Source organism: Branchiostoma floridae, chromosome 13 (assembly GCF_000003815.2).
Source record: "Branchiostoma floridae strain S238N-H82 chromosome 13, Bfl_VNyyK, whole genome shotgun sequence".
Lineage (NCBI taxonomy): Eukaryota > Metazoa > Chordata > Leptocardii > Amphioxiformes > Branchiostomatidae > Branchiostoma > Branchiostoma floridae.
In genome coordinates this window covers 9,932,287-9,952,091 of record NC_049991.1, presented here as the reverse complement: position 1 = coordinate 9,952,091, position 19,805 = coordinate 9,932,287, and the positions used below count along the sequence as shown (strand labels likewise).

Genomic DNA, 19,805 nt, shown 5'->3' with positions numbered 1-19,805 from the left:
TTTGCTGAGTAAAGTTTACGTCATGGTGTGCACGCACCGTGGCTAAGGTAATACGGATACAAGTCTGACTTGTCGCTGTGTGGAATACAAGATTATACTGTTCTAAACCCAATAGCTGATAAGACCAGGTTTTGTTATTGAGTCTATAGTAATGTTTTGACGAAGTTTATGACAACTCAAAAACGCCCACTACATATACACCTGTAGCTACGACGCCACGGCGTATAAAAATGGCTCTAGTATTACATGTATTGACCAAACAACCATAACGTTAAATGTAGTTCTCTGAAATATTGTTTTATTCGAACAACAGCAGCTCTGAAAGGCAAACCCTGCACACACATGTGCCTCAAATTTTGAATATTATACTACATAGTTGTCTGTACATTTTTACTGAACTGGCAACACGTGTGGCACTGATCATACAAACGCACAATCGCTCAATCCGTACATCAAACAGTCATGTTTGATATCAAATAGGCATATTTAGTCGTGTCCTCGCCCTACCCCATGCAGTGTTGAACTTTTGGTAACTAACGCAACACTGGATACAATACAAGGACTTATACTGAACGAAAAACAACACGAAACATGTGCTTAAGAGATCTGGATATCCGAACAGCAGAATTACAGATTGGGCATGTGTTTCAAGGTACTGTGTAGCGAGAGGATAACATACCACTTGAACACTTTGAATGTCAAGGAAACCGAATGAACAAAGGTTAAAGATCGCAGCTAAGGACTCTTTATCTACTGTAGTTAATTAAACACGGTAAACTAGATACAATTTATAAAACCAAACGTCTAAAGCGATGTTGTAAGTAGCAAAACGTTAGCTCATAAAATGAAGTGACATATGATAGATAGGATATGTACACATATTTTAAATGTAGCAGCAACGAATGTTACAACACAGTGACGTGCAGCAGCTCCTCCTCTCCGTCTGGCTCGGAAGAGCAGGCTGAAAAGGGCCTGTGATCTCGAGTGTTGTAGTGATTTGCCGACGTGTTGTTGTTGGCAGACCTTCTCTTCATACGAATCTGTGGAACAGCGTCCAAAATACGTCAATGTGAATATGAGTAAGCCAGACACACTTAGAAACATGTATGGTATTTTGAGGGGTCTTCGTAAAAATTTAAGATCAAGAAATAATATATCGTGGACACGAACGCAAGAAAACCTTCGTCCACTGAGGCAACAAGTTTATCGACATTTTACCTCCGTCCTGTTATCATCGAGTTCTCTCTTATCGCCACAAAAGGAGTCCCAGTCCGACTTGTATCTTCTAGCCTGGGACCGCAGGTTTTTGGAGACCGCTTCTCCTATCGACTTCGGCGCCTGGAAATCAATTTTAAAGATTGATAAAATCACTAACATTCAGACAAGCGGGGTATGTCTCAGTCTATGTGGTAATGGGTGTAACATCAACTTCTACAATTCCACCGGATGCCATGATACTCTATATGGAAAAAAATACATGAATTTTAAGTACCAAAGCAGCATCACTAATCCTGATGTGTATACCCTTCAGATATTTATATGTTCACGACAAACTTGAAAAGGACACTGTAACAATGTTTTTTTTTCTTCGGCGGTTTTACAGCACCTGGTTGAATTATGAGAGTTGAGTTTAGATCATGTAATGTTATCTAGTATGGACATTTTGAGTACCATATGGTTGGACTGTGTGTTTCCCCAATTGAATGACATGATTTTTATTCCCTTTCGTGACTGAAAAGACAAAGTTTCTGACTCGCTATTTTGTATTAAGAGGTACTATAATGATACATCATAGTGTGGCAGAAACATCAACAAGATGATGGTGGCCACCTGAACATTAAGAAGAAAAATACATCTTAGCATGAAAGATTATCTGTGTTGGTGAATGACGCTATGGATAAACTAAACTGGGACTTACCCCAAATTTTTGTATTGTTGGTTAGTTAAAGTTTTGTTTATCCATAGTATAATGATGCATGGCTTGTAACATTGACCTTTGGTTTTTTCGTGTCGACGTCCCGGCATGACGCCACTAGCCACTCAAACACCAGCACCACCAGGCTGACGCACATCCCGCCATAGATGACCACGAACACGCCCAACATCTTGTTGATGGAGATCCTGTCCTGGGACGCGCCTGTGTTCTGCGACTTGTCACACTCGTTACTTGTAATCCTGAGAAGAAATGGAAGAGAAATATGCCCTCTGATAGAACATATCAAAACTGCAGTGTAGAAACACAGACAGACAGACAGACGGACACACACACGCATACGCACACATACACACATGCACATACACACACACATTTACACATACACACACATACACTGACACACACACACGCTAACACATACACACACACACACAAACAAACACAAGATACAGAAGCGAGCGCGCGCACACACACGAACACACACACACACACACACACACACGGACACACACGGACACACACACAAATCGACATTTTTTACCATTTTTTGGTCAGCGTCTCTATAAACCCGGACTCCCTGGCTTGAATGATAGCGTTGGAGAACTCCCCTGTGTACGGCGAGCCCTTGGCTAGTAGAACACCATATCCGGCATTCCGGAACAAACGCCCAACCGTTTTGATGTCACAAGGCTGTCTGGTTGCCTAAAGAAGAAGTAGGTTGAAGAAAGTAAAAAGGTTCATGACACACTTAATGGTATAACGACAAGGGTAAATTTTGCCTGCTGATTGCAACATGACTGTGAACATTTATCCATGAGAAAATCACATTTTGCAGTTTGTTGTTTCTTTACAAATCCACCATTAATATTTTCAATAAACGTGGTGGACGTTTCTTTTGATTTATTCAATAACGTAAGACACAATTATAGAACAGAGTTTCAAACTTAAAAGTTGGTTATGTCAGATCTACGTACGTTTATGAGCTTAAACAATGATAGCACATCGCCCAAGGTGCTTATCGCAAAGCAAGCGGCACAACTGTTTGAGTACTAGTGTAGGTGTAAAAATGGGTACCTGACTTCGGTCGGGTAGTTAAAAGACTACCTTTACCTTCTGTCTGTACTGTGTACATGTATGTGGCATTGTTGAAATGAGTGCAATGCCACATTGTCTTCGTCTGTCCCAAAGCGAATATAGACAAAAAGCGAGTGAATACTTACTACATAATCCAGCACCACGTTGTCGCTGATGAAGGCGTAGTTTCCCTCCCGCACTTTCTTCAAACCTTCCTCCATGCTCGTCACCATGACGTCATCTCTCTTTTCCGTCATCAGTCTGGCCATAGTTTTGTACGGCTCTAGTTTGGACTCCAGGAAGAAACTCTCCGTCGCTCCGCTTCCTCGAGCTCCGTAGAGAACTTCAGACTGAAAAGAACAACATTAATCAGTGGCTAAGAAAGCCGATTTACACAGAAAGCAATAAAATACTTTATTAACATACACTTTACATAACGTTACATTCTATGTTTACTTCTGACGAACTCAAAGCGTGATGATCATTTTTCGCAACACTTTTTTTGATAGACGAAACGAAGGGGTTTGTTGGTATCTAATAGTGCATTTAAGTGTCGGCTTACTTTTCATAGCCAAGTGTACTTGTGTTGGGTTGTTTTACTTTTATAAGTGTGTGTAGAATTAGGTAAAACTGGATCACGCAGCTGCGCAGACACGACTCTCTCTTTCTCCCTCTCTCACTCCCTCTCTCTCCCTCCTTCTGTCTCTCTCGACCTTCCTCCCTCCCTCCCCACCTCTCTCTCCCTCTCATGTTTACCTGTGCTGCCAAGTCCTCCACCGAGTTGATGCCGCTCATGAGCCGGCTGACCGTGAGGAAGGCTGCCAGGTTAGCGGTGTAAGTAGCCAGCAGCACCATGGTGCCCAGACCGAAGAAAATAGCGGTGATGCGCCCTGCAAATTAGACGCGATATCCCAAATTAGCCAGCTTCCCTTTGGAGGTAATTGGGGTATAGCAAAATCAAAAATGAAGGAAAATTAGACAAAAGGGACAAGAGTTTTTTCACTGTTTTCATTTTCCTGTCAACATTTCAAAGAAAGAAGTAATATGGAGCTCTGACCTGCATAGGACCGAGGGAAGACCTCTGGTCCGATCTGCACCAGCATGGTAAATGACTGCCACACGGCATCAGACAGTCGGTACGGCGGTTTCGCGTTCAGATCCTCATGTCGTCTCCTGCGTTTGCTCCTGTAAACATCATCAAGAGTGAATAACTTTATCAAATCTACATGTTCTTCCCTTGAAAACCGTAGCCACTTTCATCACCGACCTTTCCGCTGCGTCCAGTTGCCTTCAGCAGGGTGTAATGAACTCTTCCTATCCTTACTACCTAGATCTACTCCTAGAAAATCTACACCACCAATGGACAGAGACGTGGGGATATAGACGCAATCACGGTTGGGACCGTATTGTGCCTGCCGCAACGCCACCATGCGGCAATGTAAGGCGTGGCAGAATTCATTACATCCAATTGAAGACAGATGAAAGGCTTCTGTGAAGGATTACTGTTTAAGGCGTAAGAAAGTCCAGACGATTTGAGGTAAAAACATCTCTCACCTTTCAGACTGTCCAGGTTGCTCCTGTGCCCGGTACCCGTACGGACTCAGGTAGTTGATCACTGCTTGGAAAATGCCCACGGCTACTGCTGTCACGACAAACATGAACCACAGATCTCTCTCGAACGGTGTCAGGAAGTTCAAAAGACTGGAAAAGACACATAAACTTTGTAATGCCTTAATTGCCTCAATTCATCTAGTGAGGCCTATGTCACCTTTCCAAACCGGGGCCCTGCTGGGCAGCTTTCGGGAACAAAAAGAATGACATTAAAAACATCAAAATACACAAAATGTTAAAATAACATTCATGCGCATGATTTGTGTATATTTCTGGGTATAAATTTTAATTTTTCGTTTCTTAAAACATCCCAGCCGGGTCCCGAAATGTGACAATTCCAAACCGGGCCCGACTGAGTAGCTTTCGGAAACAAAAATAATCATATAAAAGGCGCCGAACTACACAAGACGTAAAGAGAATAGTCGCGGGAATTATTTGCGTATATTTTTACGTATACATTTCTATTTTTCGTTTCCACAAACAGTCCGGCCTGGCGTATGTTTGAAAATGTGACGTTAGCCTTTTTCTTTCAAACTGAGAAAAAATCAAATTTTTCAAATACGTCTATACGTCTGACCGCTTTTATCAAATACACCAAAAGCTACATGTATGTGATCGGTACCTGTATGTTTTGGTCTCCTCTTTGCCCATGATAAAGGTCAGACCGACATCCACATAAGGCATGGTGAAGTCACAGGCCTCCTCCCGCTGTGCCGTGATGGTCAGGGTTGCCATGGCGATATCTGCGGTCTGACAACAAAGATCAACAAGAAATAATAATCTCATACCTCCGGGAAATAATTTGAGATTTTCTTAATACCATATCTGACTAGAAATAGTCCTTATATCATGTGCTGTGAAAGTTGATGTCTCCAAAGCCAGGTGTCCCACACTGAGGTCATTGACCTCGCCAGGCAGACCAGCTGTCTGACAGACCACACTACTTTCAGCACGTGGGTGTGGGCCTAATGCTGCAGTACTGAGCATACCGCTAGGGGGGCCGAAATTCTCATGTTTCTTTCGAATCTCGTATAATAGCTCACATACAATAATTCATACAAATGCACTGAAAGGATTTTAAATTTTATGTGCAAACGCACATACACAAACAAAAATAATATCCCAATAGGAAATGAACCTCCTTTCTGAAGGTAGATATGGTAACATGCATTAAGATTTAATTGTTGGGCATTATTGTAAAAAAACTTCATGATGACAAATACAGAATAAGTTGAAAATTTTCAATTATCGTCATGTGTGTATGTATGTGCATGAAGTGTACACATACATAGATATTTTCACATTAAAACGTTCGTTAACTTTGTTTCCTTGATTAAAAGGTACATATGAATGATACCTTTGTGATGACATCATGAACCATGCCGTTCCATTTCTTCAGCTCAGGATCGTAGGCGCCGAAGTTGTTATCTTCCACTTCGTACAGCTCGTACCTGAAGCCGAGTTTTTCTGACAGCCACTCAAGCAGATCTATACAGAAGCCTAGAGAGCGAGAAAACCGAGAACGATGCAATTTCTGAACATGGTTTCTGATAGCTACAAATCTAAACATGACAAAGCTTACACTACATCGGCATTCTGTTAACTTTTAAATTTGCTCAGAGAAACTTATTATTAACTGCATGGCGCTGTACATATCATCTATTGGAATGAATGACATTTCATGGTTGTGAAGAATAATCTCTTAAGTATCTCTGTAGCTCAACTGGTAGCAGCCTTACAGTTTAGCTCCCCGTTACAATCAGTGGCTAACTGGGAGACCCCGGTTCATTCCTGGGTAGGGCATCTTGCTTGGGGCTGTATACGTCTTTCGGAAGGGACATAAAATGGGGTCCCGTGTCCGAGAAGGTGCCTGAAGCACGTTAAAGGGGAAGGGCTAGCATCCCCTCCTGTAACACCCCGCCCTAATATTTAAACTGCAAGGAAAGTTGCTGTCCAACTAGGCACTGCAATGGTCTGAACTGATGATAAACGAAGAATGATTTGGCACATTCGTTACATGCTTTGAATCTTTGATATCATATCACAGCAAATAAGAAACTGCTCCGAATCAATTGACAGTAAATGTCCATTTACCACAATAGTTAAAGTTTATTGCTTTCCAGTTGGAACAATAGTCAATGAAATATGCACAATACTTGATATCCTTGAATACGTATACAATGGTAATAGGAGCTGGTATTCAAGGCATGTTATATCCTGAGGGAAAATGGTTCCAGTGGCTCACCAGAAAATCGTTCTTTTCCGGTGAGGTTTTTCCCCCACTCGTCAGTGTCCCGGATGTGGACGAAGCCTTGCTCCTTGTGCGTCACCACCCTCAAGGTTCTGTTGCTGAGGTCACTGATGAAATCGATGACCTCTTGTTGACCTCCCATGAAGGTCACGCGTTCTGGCAAGGTCAGTCCGGCCGAGTCGTTCCACCGCCCAACCTGAGGCGAGAGGTCATGGTCGGGTCAGCTTGCGAATGCAATTTAGTATTAGTTTGACTAAAACGTAAACTTCCCTTTTCCTAGCCTAAGAGAATCTCTGTAACGTTATACCGAAAAATAGTGTCTTAGTTGTTGTTTTATTCACATCTTCTTTAGCCTTGAAATATGGTATTACATTAGTATACATTTTCCAATTTTTGTTTTTGCAATCTTCGGCATATATTTGCTTATTTTGCCGCTACTTTTCACGATTTACTGTATGGTCGAAATTTATTTTGGAAACGGCTGAATATTGATGCGCGCGTGGATTTCATCCATAAAATCACTTCAATATGGCCTATACTCTTCAACACCAGTGGCGTTAGTTGATTTACGTCGTACATTTCGCATATTCGCTGGCACGAAAATTGACTATCATAACCGATGTGTGGTTTCTTCGATCCATACTTTGATGATTGACTAGAATAGAGTACGTAGATGTATACACTATACGGACATCAATAGACAGATCAAAGAAAAGTGTCATACCTTTTTCCAACCGTCCTTTTCCAGCGTGACGACATCATAGACTGCGTTTCTGGAACTCCCGTCTGACTTCATACTAACACGTCCGGTCACACCGGGGCCATCCACCTGTATAACAACACATGTATAAAAGACATAAGCGACGGTTAGTACAGTATCTACCGGGCATAACGTTAACTATTTGCCTCGCTAGCCATCCATATTGTAGATTCAATACCAGGATAGTATAGCAGCTCTTTTTGTATCGGTAAGATTTGTGATATAGTATACAGAATTGGTCTGAGAATACTGTTAACAAGGACACTAAAGCCTTTTCCTTTCTTAGTTAGGTATCAATGTGAATTTCTTGAAAAAAAACTCAAAGGAGAAAGATTATTATATTACGTTATTGTAAGTATCAGGAATGTGGGTACCATATGTAGGTGCTGTAGGAAGGTTTCCCCCCTGGACCACTCTGGATGTGGGATGACTGAACAGTTGAGAGACTCGGGATCCACCGTCTCCCCTGCGGCTAGCATGTCCCGCAGACCGTAGGCCAGTAGGAGCACGGCGTCCATAGCCTTTCCTGCATACGCCTGTGGGCAACAAACGACTGCCTTGAGCCATGCAATGGTTGAGTGGGTAGAGTTTTGCATTCTGTAGGTTGTGAGTTCGATCTCCGGCCGAATCATACCAAAGACTTTAAAATGATACATTCTGCTTTCTCTGCTCAGCACTCAGCATTCGGGAAAGAGTATGGAAGTTGGACACACGCAACCACCAGTTGACTAGCCCCCTGCTGTAGTGATAGCACAAATACGTGGCCCAGGTCTAATGAAACGGAGATGAGTGCCGCCCTGTATGCACCATCTGGTGCGGAGACCTTTGAGCCTTGCTGGTTTTGAAGTTCAGTCTCAGTATAAGTAAGATAAAAATTATGTAGGTTTTGCAAACATGTAGTTCGAGAGATATTTTGTGTGCATGCTGTCACTGATTATCCTAGAACAAAATTTAGTATATTTAGCTACTTTATATCCAAGTGTTCATAGTGCTAAAAAAACTCAAACGCAATCAAGGTAATAAGATAAGCCAAATAGTCATCTTTCAAGCAACTGGTTATGGTTTGGGAAATGGTCAGACGTTTCATCACTACCGAAACGTTTGATTGTTTCTAAAAGCATATCCAGCTCTTTGAGTAATTGCTATAATAGCATGCATCATTGCTGATATTATTGTTTGAAAAACGACAAAAAACTCACCACCAGCGTGTCGTTTCCAACCCCAGGATACTGAACAGGGTCAGCCGCTATCCATCTGCGCTGGAACTCATCGTGCAGCTCCCCGGCATCGTCTACTATGTACATTCCGATTAGACCTTCGTAGTAGTCGGGCATATTCTCAAAGCCAGGGAATAATATCTGGAGATAGATGCAAAAGTTAGTCATTGCAAGTACTGCCTTTGAGAAAGGTTACATCATAAGTTGTTGTTTTTTCCAAAGAAACTGTAAACTTTTTTTAAAAACCTGTTGCGATCAATTCTCCTATAACTGTCTTTATGGAGAACGATTTAACTTTTACAAAATTAATTTGTGGACTTGTGAAAAATTCCAGCGCTTCCCTTGTATTCTTCAGGATCCTATCGCTGAATAGTGACCGGACAAAGGTTCGGAAGTCGGCGTCGACCGCCGTGCGTTCCCGTTTAAATAAAGGTTGTGTTGAAAGAAGGTTAATCCTTCTACATAATGTTATGTACCAACACAGATTATCTTTTATCACAACTGTCATATCAGTAAGAAACGAACGACTAGCAGATCCAGGAATACCGACAGTCACAGACTACCAATATTATGTACCAACACAGATTATATTCTATCCTAACTGCCATATTAGTAAGAATAAGCGACTCACAGATCCGGTGATACCGACAGTCACGAGCCACTGCCAGCCCGCCCCTACCATGCCGTGATCGTGAGCCTGCTTCAGGATGACTTTACCGTACTCAACTACACAGTTCAGGATGATGATGCGGGCACCTGGAAAAGTTCAGTTAGATCTCCATCATGCATCGTTTCATTCAATGTTAAGTTGCTGCATTTCTAAACTGAAGGTATCTATGTCGTAACAATGTTCATGAATGTGGTTAAAGATAACGGGAAACCTTTTCCTGATACCGTTTGATCAAGTTCCAATTTTCCCCTGATGATCATCGGAAATATTGCTTCTGTCACAGGTTATGGACCTAGTCATGCACGTGCATGAAGATGTTCATCTATTTATCTATTTGTTTGTTTGTTTCTTTGCGCCTACCTGATGACTTGATAGCACCAAGCTGTTGACTAATGTCCAAGTCCTCTGCGTTCTTGGTAGGGGTGAACCCTTGAACACTGCGGATGAGCCACCCCTTCATTCCCGCTAGTTTCTCAAATTCTACAATGCCATGTGTTCCTATGAAGAGACAAACACATCGACAATCAGTAAATAGTAAAGGTAAAGATAGTCTTTTTGAGGCCACAGGGGCACTGGGTTGTTATCTACTGTGTATTCTGTATCTATATATCAGGTATAACTGCCTTTCGGCGTAACACACCAGCTTCGCAGGCACACGGCGCGGAAGCAGCTGGTTATATTACACTAAACGACCAGTCACACCTGGCTTTTGCACATCTACCTTCAAGTGATCTTTAAAACTACCCAGAGAAGATGCCCCTACTGTACTTGGTGACCACAAATTCCACTCTACGATTGGTCTGGGAAAATGCGAATTTTTGAACACATCAATCCTAGATTGGTAACTCTTGTACTTGAAGGCATGACTGTTTATTGTTCTTTATTTAGCTCCTGTGAAACAATAGCTCACCAAAGTCGTCCGTAGACATGATGATGCTCATCTGTGACCAGCCGAAGTGTTCGATCAGCTGCGCCAGCGCCAGGCCTTGGGTGGCGTCCGACGGACTCATGCGGAGAAGGTACTTGTTGATTTCCTGATTGGCTAAGTAAGGATCTGTTGCCGCATATGATATCTGGGAATGACAATATGTGAAATCGTTAATGTGGTATCTCACTGCACTTGGGACACTGGTGCGACACTGCGGGGTTCGAAAGATTACTCAACTAATTTCACAGTTAATGAACGAATTTTCTTACGTTCTGTGTTTTGTATGTCTTCCAAGTTTACGTATCACGTAATATATAAATTATGAAAAAAGATGGCGAAAATAATACAACAGTACGGGAGTGATGAACGAACCCCACAGTGCCGCACCGGTGCCCAATGTGCAGTGAGGTACTACTTTTACTGGTATGTTTCTACGTTCTACTTCGCGTAAACGTTCTTCTTTATGAAAGACTAGATTTGTAACAAACCGTGGGACATTTTAAGTACAAGCGTAGTGCACTATGAAAGTTGAACTAGCCAACATCGGTAGCTACCGCTGACTCTCCCTTACTGCTTGCTTATCCATGGATGCTACCTACAGTAAAGTTGAATATCCTCTTCCACCGAATTTTAGATAACGACCATTCAAATCCTAGGATAAACAGCACAAGTTAACAGTCTGAAGATTCCTAACATGGCCAGGTAATAGGTAATGTGCGGTCCGTACCTGAGGAATATGTAGTGAAGAACTGACGAGTTGTGTCGCCTTGACTTGTGAAGACCCATGAGGACCGAGGATGGTCAGAATCCCTTTGTCTGCCTGCTCACACGCTGTAACAGTTATATGTATTTATGCACTTGACGTTCTAGTCTGGTACTGTCGTCAACCATAGAGCATAGCATGTCCAAGTCAAAGGGTAAAGAAAACGAAAGTTCTGCTGCAATACCAGGGGCACATACTAGAGGGCCTCCAAATCAACCTTGACCTTCATCTTTCCAACATCTACCCACAAACCAGATACCATCGTAATCCATCGATTGGTGACTACAAAAATCGGAAAACAAAAACAGACACACGGACAGACACACACGCGCAGACACACCCAAAATGATATCTCCATTTTTAATGGAGATAATAATTAGATCTCATTGGGGCCTACCCCTCCTATGCCTCAGTTTCCTGCTGCAGGCGATGTTTGGTGCCTTTTGAGCAGATTAGTCAGGTGGCAGATGGGAGCAGGAAAGCGTAACGGCACAAGAAAGCTTATAATCCGGGTCACTGTACCGACTGGGTCACTGTGCTGATAACAATACCTCAGACCAACCAACATCAGGTCAACAAAACAAAAGTCGCTGATTAGTCAGTTACTCGTAGTTGGATACCCTGACTTTTCGACGAGAAATCAAAGGCTATGTTTCCAGCCCGACGTCTAGCTTGAAACTTGTTGTTGTATGTTGGCTACAAGATCAGCCGTGAGGTTAATGTGGTTTTAATCGTTGACAACTGGCTAACTTCATCTTCATAGTGTTTTCATGATGACTGAACTCAACTGACTAACCTTTAAAACGAATGATACAATCATGAAATTTGTAAACGAGGAAAGCTTCTCAACTTCTTGTCAACGAGTTAACACTTTCCATAGCGCGGCATAAACGTTAAGATGCTGAATATGAATTGATAATCACCTTGTAATAATCGAATGGTCTCTTTTTGAGATTAAGACCTTTATGTCGTAAAAAAATCGTTTCTAGCGCAGGCTTTAAAAATTCAGATCTTGGCCAATACATCGGTGCAGCAACAATGTCGCTTGTCAAACGTACAAAATTGTGTCTCATCTGAAAATAATTCGGGCTTCCAGCTAATTGGGCTTAGCAAGAGTGACAAATGTGGCTTTTGTCAATATGAACAATGTTGCCATCATAGTAGACCTGACATATGGCACAAAATGTATCCTACGAAGTGTAACAAAAGTGTATCACAACCCCTCCCCTCGATTCGCACGGATGGCTGAAAGGATAAGTAACGTCAATAACAAGACTACAATAGATGCGTTAATTCCCGCATAGCTCATTGCCAGGTGGTAAGCTGATAGCCTGACTTAGTCTGTCTAAATCAAATTCTAGCAGCCCATCCAGTAGTTAGGCGTCTCTCGGGTAGAGCCAAATTGAGCCTTGACAGCGAAAGATTGTGTATCACAGACTGATACCCTTAATTAATACAAAATGTAGACAGGGATCATCTGTAGGTAAACTAGAATTAAGTTGACATGGAAAAGCTTTCTAATTTCATAACATTTCACATAAACATTTCACATAATGTTGGAATACACACCACAGCGATCAGACGACTCATTACCTTCATGAAGAAGATTATGTTTTAGGGTGTAAGTGTGTTGTTTGCGTATGTGTGTATTAGTTAGTGTTAGTGTTAGTGTTAGTGTTAGTGTGTGTGTGTGTGTGTGTGTGTATTTATCTGCCTGTCTGTGCGTTTGTGAACAGCATAACTCGAGAATATGTGGATGGATCTTCAGGATATTTTGTATGTTGGTAGGGGTTAGTAACAGAAATGATCAGAGTGTAAACCCCCTAGCAGTTTTCTATGGAATTGCAGTAGAACTTCCGGTTGTCATATCTAAATGCATTTTCATTTACCTTCCAGAACCATTTCAAAGTGGTTTAGTGATTCAGCAGTACCCAGGATGTATTCCAGCGTGACTCCGGGAACGAGGCCCTTCTCGTTCACATACTCCAGAGCGAGTCTCATGGCTGACAGTTCTCTGGGTCTGTTCGTTGGAAATATGGCGCCTAAGGATGAAAATACACGGAAACATCAATGATGCTATTTGTATGGTCTTGACAACGTAGGCTAGATGCAATAGTGTCTACACTATCAAATGAAAGTTTTAAGGTAAAATATTAATAGACATGGAGTGTGAGGAACTGACTTCAGCATTCATATGTTTCAACAATTTCGCCAACAAGTTTATTCTAACTCAGGGAGAGTGTCGTAAAAAAGTTTGGGGAGGGGGGTTCAGACCAATGACAGAAAGAGCTCATTCTGCTTCGGTCTTATATGTACACGTAAAGCCCCGTACACATTAAAATGTCACGTGAACTTGTACATGGTTAACGTCCACCAGAGAAGGCTTCAAGCTTTTCTCTCTTGCACAAATTTTACAATATTTTCAATGAATCAAATTCTCAGTTTGCAATTGACATCATAAAAGAGCCTTTTGTATTATAGACCTTCCTGCCAGGAACTAAGTTTGTATCACTCAAACTACAACTAGATACTAATAGTAGATAAAATACAATGATACAACAGCAGATAGCTTGATATCGATAAACTGATAACGAGGACTGACTCACCAAATCGTGCGACAGCGGCCATGCTTGTTGTAAAGGTCATGGCAACAATCAGAAAAGCAAGAACTGTGGCTCTCGTACCCTCCATTTTGGACGCTTCCTTTTGTTGCCTTGATCTGAAAAAGGGCAAGTATACTCAGTCTGATATAATATAGCCAGAAAACTACACCTGAGGTAGTCGAATGACGTTCAAAACAAAATATGTTATCACATATGTTATGCCACGGCATACCTGAGAGAAATTTCTAGTGCTTCAGTCAAGCGCGACGTTTTGTCCTATGACATCTTAATGAAGTATGGATAATAGGCACAAGTGCTGCTTCTCACAGGGCAGGGTTTGACCTCCCTCAGGCAACACACAGGCAACGCCTTACCTGTTGTGCCATGTACAGAACAAAAGGTCTACAAAAACAGCCAGTATTAGTACTTTCTAAAGGATACGTTCTGAATTACGATAGCTCACTCGAACATTTAGTACGTAAATAGAGATTTCCGTGTAGTTTTAATGGTAATCCCTATGTTTTATACGTGTTAATTGGCAGCTCTTTGCGCTAATTGATATTTTTCACGCATGACTGATGCTAACTTTCAATATCGCGTCCTTTTGTTTGAAACGTAAAATTCTTTCTCGCTTGTGTACCGTAGTTCTAGGTGCAGCAATTACAAAACTATTAACGGCTTTAGCCACTGGCCTTGCAACCTTGATTTTTACGTCTACGACAGACAAGGACAAATGTTACACGTATTTCGGCACGCTAATCGTCCCCCAATTGTCTCAGTCATTCCCTTACACCTGAGCGGAGTGGGTGTGTTTGTTCATAAGGACTCCACTTTACATTCTATAAAGGACATGGCAATCTAGCATAATTATGTGTAAGTGCGGTAGATTATATGCTTACTAGTACTCGTGGTTTCAAATAAACATTGTGAGATCTGATTGCTTGTTGTAAATGTGGCCTGGAAGACAATAACAAATATCGTGTGAAAGTTGTCGGACTAGTTCGACTTATGCAATGTGCCGTAGATATTGTTGACCTCTTCGAGGTCATATGTCCGTCCGGCGATTCCATTCAGACGATTGAGGGGAGGAGGGAGTTTTCCCCTCCTTGTACATTTTTTGTCATGCTCAGTTATTGACATACTTGCGTTTTAACCCCCCCCCCCCCTTAAAACCTGTTTATAGTGTAGCCTCGTGAAGCAAAGTCTACGAGCACTTCTGTGTCGCGGCTTCGTCGTCCCTTCTACGATCAGGCACGAAAAAGAGGGCACGTTTACGATTGGGAGGTACCCTTATGTTTAACGTTTATGCACCACTCAACATTTAAATGGCTACAAACGGCAGTATTTCGACATAGTAAACCTGAGAAACCAAACTCTATTCGACGATGAGTGAAAAATCCAAAAAGTTATCGTAGCTTGTGAGTCAGCACAGAAGATTCCCACGCCCTAGGGTCATATTTCAGTGTCGCCCATTGTGTATTAGTTAACAAATATGTGGTTATTAATCACACATGAATTCACGAACAGCAAAATCAAGAATGTATCTCGTCCAAAAATGCACTATCTTTCGTGTAGCAAAACAAAATGCCGAGAGGACCATTTAAACGCAAACATTTAATCTGAAGTTCTTGTTGGAACGGGCTGAATTAGCAGCAAACGTTTTGATGATAAACATCTACAGTATACTTATCAATGTACAGTTATACCGCAAGCAATAGCATAATACTGAACATCGCCAAGACGTCCTGTAAAATAAAGATGCAAGACTTAAGGACTTACCTTTGTATTACTTAGAATCGTCTTGTATTGTGAACAGCTTTGGAGTACGGGTTATGTTGGATGTCCCAAAATCACGTTCCTGTTTGTGTGGATCCCGAGATGTTTCAAGGAATGTTCCCAGGGGCACAAATGCCACTTGGTCTAATTTCAGGGAGAAGGCTACATCCTTTTTTTACGTAATAGTCCTTTAATGGTCGACGATGAATCACATTGTTTTGATAATTGCGTCAAGTGTTAAACAAGACGCATATTAAAACATGAAGACGTACATTGAGAAAGTAAGTCTGGTATCCTACCTTGCCCAAATAGTTTGACAAATAGTTTGACATTTAAGCGATGCGCCTTAGGGTACCGACGCGTGCGGTTGTTTTTATATAGATAACCTCTCGATCAACTAGGCAATCCTTTTCCCGTGACAGTTACGTTGGTAACACCTTAGCCTCTCTCTCTCTCTCTCTCTCTCTCTCTCTCTCTCTCTCTCTCTCTCTGTGTCTCTGCTCTCTCTCTCTCTCTCTCTCTTATGAGGCGGATAAATTTTGAACAACTATAACTTCGAATTCTGTGGATTTTCTTGATTCATGAAGCTTTGTAGTCTTTTTAAATGAGTGAGTACTGCACGTTTGGGTTATAATATTGATGAATCTCTGGTCTCATAGGCAAAAGCGCCCTCTAGCAGAATATTAGTAAAATTCACCCAAATCGTAATGCAATCATTTGGTGTCACAACAGGTGTGACCCACGTCGTATAGAAAGGAAACAGATGCTTATGGTTACATATTCTCAAGAAGAAAAGTCAACAGAAGCTCAATATATAAAATTCCAAGGAAAGTTATTGTCTGGACTCCAAGCTACATTCATATCACTAAAATGCAGCGGACTTCGGTGCAAGTTGAAGGGACACTGCTCCGTGGTATTTTGCCATAAGGATCAAGAGGGCGAATGAATGCATACCCCAAACAACAGATGCAAAGTATAATGGGTAGCCTAGCTCTGTCCTCTTGGATAGAGATCTAAAACCGACGGCCCCACGTATGGACAGTTTCAGTCGTAAGCCCAAGGTGCCAAACCTTGCCTATATCATTATATGATCCAGCAAATTTATCAAAAAGAGTAGGAAGGTATGCTTGACCGGCATAAAATGTGAGCAATAGTGAGTAGCTTTGCAATCCCATTAGCTACTTGAAAATAACCTTGCTTCACCTAATGGGACACCTAAAGACTATAGAATTGTCATTATATGCTTCTAGACGTATCCAAAATGATTTTGTCAATGAATGCAACAGCTTTGATAGTGGATGCTGTCATCAATATGAATACACGGAATTTAATATACAGTAGAACAGTCAATTGCACAACGGATTAACACCGGCTTCTGTTAACTGCACGGGGTACCAAAATCCCAAAACCAGTGCGGTCCAGCTAGATAACTTCGCATTATTGCACCAGTCGGATAATTGCACGAAATTCAATGGCAAATAGACCTGCAATAAAACAGTTTCTACTGTATATGTTTTAAATGACCTCTTACATTATGGTGGCTAGCTACCTAAATGTTGTACCTAACACTACCCTACAGCGAGGATTCTTCCCATGAATATTGGCTATCTGGTTCATCTTTACATAAGGCCACAGATGCCCAGGGTATGTGAAGCGTCAATGAAGACCAATGCTATCATTGTCAAGGTCGCTCTTGACGTTGCGTCGTCTTAAGTTCTTTCTGGAGAAGGAAATCAGATCTGATTTTCTCCTTCACCTGCGGCAAAACCAGAACCCACGCTGCGCGTTACGTGAGCCGTTTGATCTTTGTTTCCTGTCGTTTCTCCTGCATAAACCTTCCTCTAGGCCGTACAGACACCGTACAGTCTGCTGTGGCTTTCTTCCGGCTTTACGTGTATTGACTATGAATATGGCCCCGGGAATCGACCTTAGTTTGTTACATGTTTACTACGTGTTGGGAAATCTTATTTTGTTTCAAAGAGGGCTGCCCCTGTCATGAATGTACAGGGGTTATTCTATTAGCTTGCGATCGGCACAATGATACATCTTATAATTTTCAGACATCCCTTTTATAAAAATCTACCCATTTGTAGAGTTTAGAAGCATCTTAACAGACCTGTTCTGTAGATCTTGTGTATTTTTCTACATGTTTCATGTGATATGATACAGATGTGGAATATTTATTTAGGACGAACCCAGCTAGAATCATTTCTTGTAGAATGAAAACAATTCAGTTTAACATTATCTCTATACCAAAATGTGCCATTCTTTGGTTCTTACTTGCATAATTGGTCCATAACTGGGCCAACACGTGAACACAACAGGCGATGATTAGTCTAGGACAGTCCTTGGTAAAGATTCCAATGTAAACCTGTGTAGTACTATTAAAAACACGAGACACAACCGCTATTTTATCATTTGGTGTTTAAGATCAATTCCATGTTTAGCAATATAGGAAGAAATAACACGCACGGTCTTCGTTTAGAAAACCTTTAAACATAACAATTTCTCTTATGTTTATCAAACGAGCCTAACTGATACGATATGTCGCATATTCAGCGAAATGACATCTGTAGCCATGGAAGTACTGATGCGTTCTTAATCGTTTCAATCGACCTCCAACGTGTGCGGTAAGTGGTTATATTTCCTGTTCATTGTTTCCATGGAGAAAGAGCGTTGTGTATGATTTGTCTTCCTACCAACGCATTTATGTCGAGTCAGATTCGCCCGGTGCATGTGTTTGAACAGGCTGGTGACGTCAGAGGGAGGCAAGTGTGTGGAGAGGTAGTTCAAAGGAGGCACACCAGGGGGCGGCACAATAACCATAATCCCTCACGTTTCCCATCGATCCGCATCTTTCCTGCACACTCCTGTTTGCAGTCCATCAAACGCACACCGAGTTCTTAGACGTTAGATTCTTGCAGGAGAGAAACAGGTAAAACCGGCGGAGGCCAGAGATGGGTTGCGCGGCAGGCTGCCCCAGAGGGAGGTTCCCTGTCTTACCAGCTATCGAGGAGGAACCGAGAAGCACGTACGACACTGGGCGGCTTCTATCCGAGTTCGTCACCGTTCAAACTGCCATTGTGCTCACCGACAACCCCCAGACGAGCACGACGGCGGAAGATTCGCTTTGGAAGGAGAGCATCGCGGCCAACCTTCGAGGCATCATCAGCACCGGCTGGAGGTTTCCCCGGGGGCACGCGCGTCGTCCACCGCCCGGACAGAAGGCCAAGCCGCGGGAAACGGAAGCGTTGCCGTGGATCTCCGAGGTTTCCGAGATCTCCACCTACAGCCACAACTCTGTGTCACGGATTGAAGTCAGACAGGACAACAACTCAACCGGGACGGTCTCTCTGGTGTCTTTCAGCAAATGGAGGCGGTAAATGTCCAAGAAACATTCATTTGTAGTCTCAGAACGTGAGACAGACATTCTCATGTATCATGCAGAATGTTGCATATGAGATATGCTGAGGTATGAAATGACTGTTGGAGAAAATACTGACTCTGGCTACCAGCAGCATTCATTTTAACGAGACTGTTGCAGTAGTATTGAACAGATTTGAATAACAAATATATATTTTGAGGAGTGCTATGTTTAAGCACAAACTAAGGTGTTTCTAAAACCCTCTTTGAACATGTCATATTTAAGCGAAAAACTGTAGCAGTCAAGGCAATGTCATGCTTTTGATGTCTTTTTGAAAAATGTCGGGCTGATACGTGTAAACACAGGAGCTGATACTAGTATAACGCCCAAGTGAAGAGGTTTATTTCTGTTATTTTGATACCCAGTATTTGTGCACTCGACCCACGCAGAGATATGCGACCCGATTGTTTGTGGTTTCTACATATTCATATTTCGTAAATTGTCATTTCAAGCAAATTGAATTGAATATCAAGATGACTTGATGCTTGGTTTGTTGTTGTCGATTATCTTGCCTTGCCGACATGGCTGGTCATTGTTGACTGACCTTACTGATGATCGATTTTCGAATAAACAGAAAATTATCGATTTATAATTTGTAAATTCGTCGGTCATCTAGCTGGTCTTTTGCTCATATTGTTTAACCGATACACGTTTATTAGCGGTGGGTACCGGTACAGAAAATTCAGGTACAGGTATGGTCCAATTCCAGAGATTCGGGTCCAGGTCCGGACCTGAACCTGGACCTAATTGTCTGTGAAAATTTATGAATGGGCGATCCAAGAACAGTTTGGT

At 42.0% G+C, this 19,805-nt stretch overlaps 3 protein-coding genes across 3 annotated transcripts; all 3 read right to left on the bottom strand.

Moving 5' to 3' along the window:
• Positions 1-318: 318 nt before the first annotated feature.
• LOC118429782 (glutamate receptor ionotropic, kainate 2-like) lies at positions 319-8,163 on the bottom strand. Its single transcript, XM_035840414.1, has 13 exons — positions 8,007-8,163; positions 7,597-7,701; positions 6,867-7,068; positions 5,979-6,121; positions 5,244-5,371; positions 4,565-4,711; positions 4,068-4,195; positions 3,767-3,900; positions 3,157-3,360; positions 2,478-2,638; positions 1,995-2,175; positions 1,219-1,338; positions 319-1,040 (listed from the first exon to the last, which is right to left on the bottom strand). Exons 1-13 carry the CDS (start codon positions 8,148-8,150, stop codon positions 906-908), a joined length of 1,932 nt encoding a protein of 643 aa, XP_035696307.1. The 5' UTR covers positions 8,151-8,163; the 3' UTR covers positions 319-905.
• Positions 8,164-8,559: 396 nt separating this feature from the next.
• LOC118428488 lies at positions 8,560-10,019 on the bottom strand. Its single transcript, XM_035838572.1, has 4 exons — positions 9,880-10,019; positions 9,481-9,605; positions 8,832-8,990; positions 8,560-8,571 (listed from the first exon to the last, which is right to left on the bottom strand). The coding sequence occupies exons 1-4, from the start codon at positions 9,977-9,979 to the stop codon at positions 8,560-8,562; spliced, it is 396 nt and encodes a 131-aa protein (XP_035694465.1). The 5' UTR covers positions 9,980-10,019.
• Positions 10,020-10,403: 384 nt separating this feature from the next.
• On the bottom strand, positions 10,404-14,137 carry LOC118428487 (glutamate receptor 3.1-like). Its single transcript, XM_035838571.1, has 5 exons — positions 14,046-14,137; positions 13,817-13,929; positions 13,100-13,252; positions 11,175-11,278; positions 10,404-10,592 (listed from the first exon to the last, which is right to left on the bottom strand). The coding sequence occupies exons 2-5, from the start codon at positions 13,899-13,901 to the stop codon at positions 10,404-10,406; spliced, it is 531 nt and encodes a 176-aa protein (XP_035694464.1). The 5' UTR covers positions 13,902-13,929; positions 14,046-14,137.
• Positions 14,138-19,805: the final 5,668 nt, after the last annotated feature.

Bases quoted from the DNA above. Each gene is read 5' to 3' on its own strand.
- LOC118429782 (XM_035840414.1), bottom strand. From the start codon at position 8,150: ATGGACGCCGTGCTCCTACTGGCCTACGGTCTGCGGGACATGCTAGCC. The intron at 3,361-3,766 runs GTAAACATGAGA...TGTTCTTTTCAG, and splicing joins TGGAGGACTTGGCAGCACAG to TCTGAAGTTCTCTACGGAGC. The intron at 1,041-1,218 runs GTAAAATGTCGA...GCTGTTCCACAG, and splicing joins TCGATGATAACAGGACGGAG to ATTCGTATGAAGAGAAGGTC.
- LOC118428488 (XM_035838572.1), bottom strand. From the start codon at position 9,979: ATGAAGGGGTGGCTCATCCGCAGTGTTCAAGGGTTCACCCCTACCAAG. The intron at 9,606-9,879 runs GTAGGCGCAAAG...GAACTTTTCCAG, and splicing joins TGGTGCTATCAAGTCATCAG to GTGCCCGCATCATCATCCTG. The intron at 8,991-9,480 runs GTGAGTCGCTTA...ATCTATCTCCAG, and splicing joins CTGTCGGTATCACCGGATCT to ATATTATTCCCTGGCTTTGA.
- LOC118428487 (XM_035838571.1), bottom strand. From the start codon at position 13,901: ATGGAGGGTACGAGAGCCACAGTTCTTGCTTTTCTGATTGTTGCCATG. The intron at 13,253-13,816 runs GTGAGTCAGTCC...TTTCATCCTTAG, and splicing joins GGCCGCTGTCGCACGATTTG to GCGCCATATTTCCAACGAAC. The intron at 11,279-13,099 runs GTAAATGAAAAT...TAACTGTTACAG, and splicing joins CTTTGAAATGGTTCTGGAAG to CGTGTGAGCAGGCAGACAAA.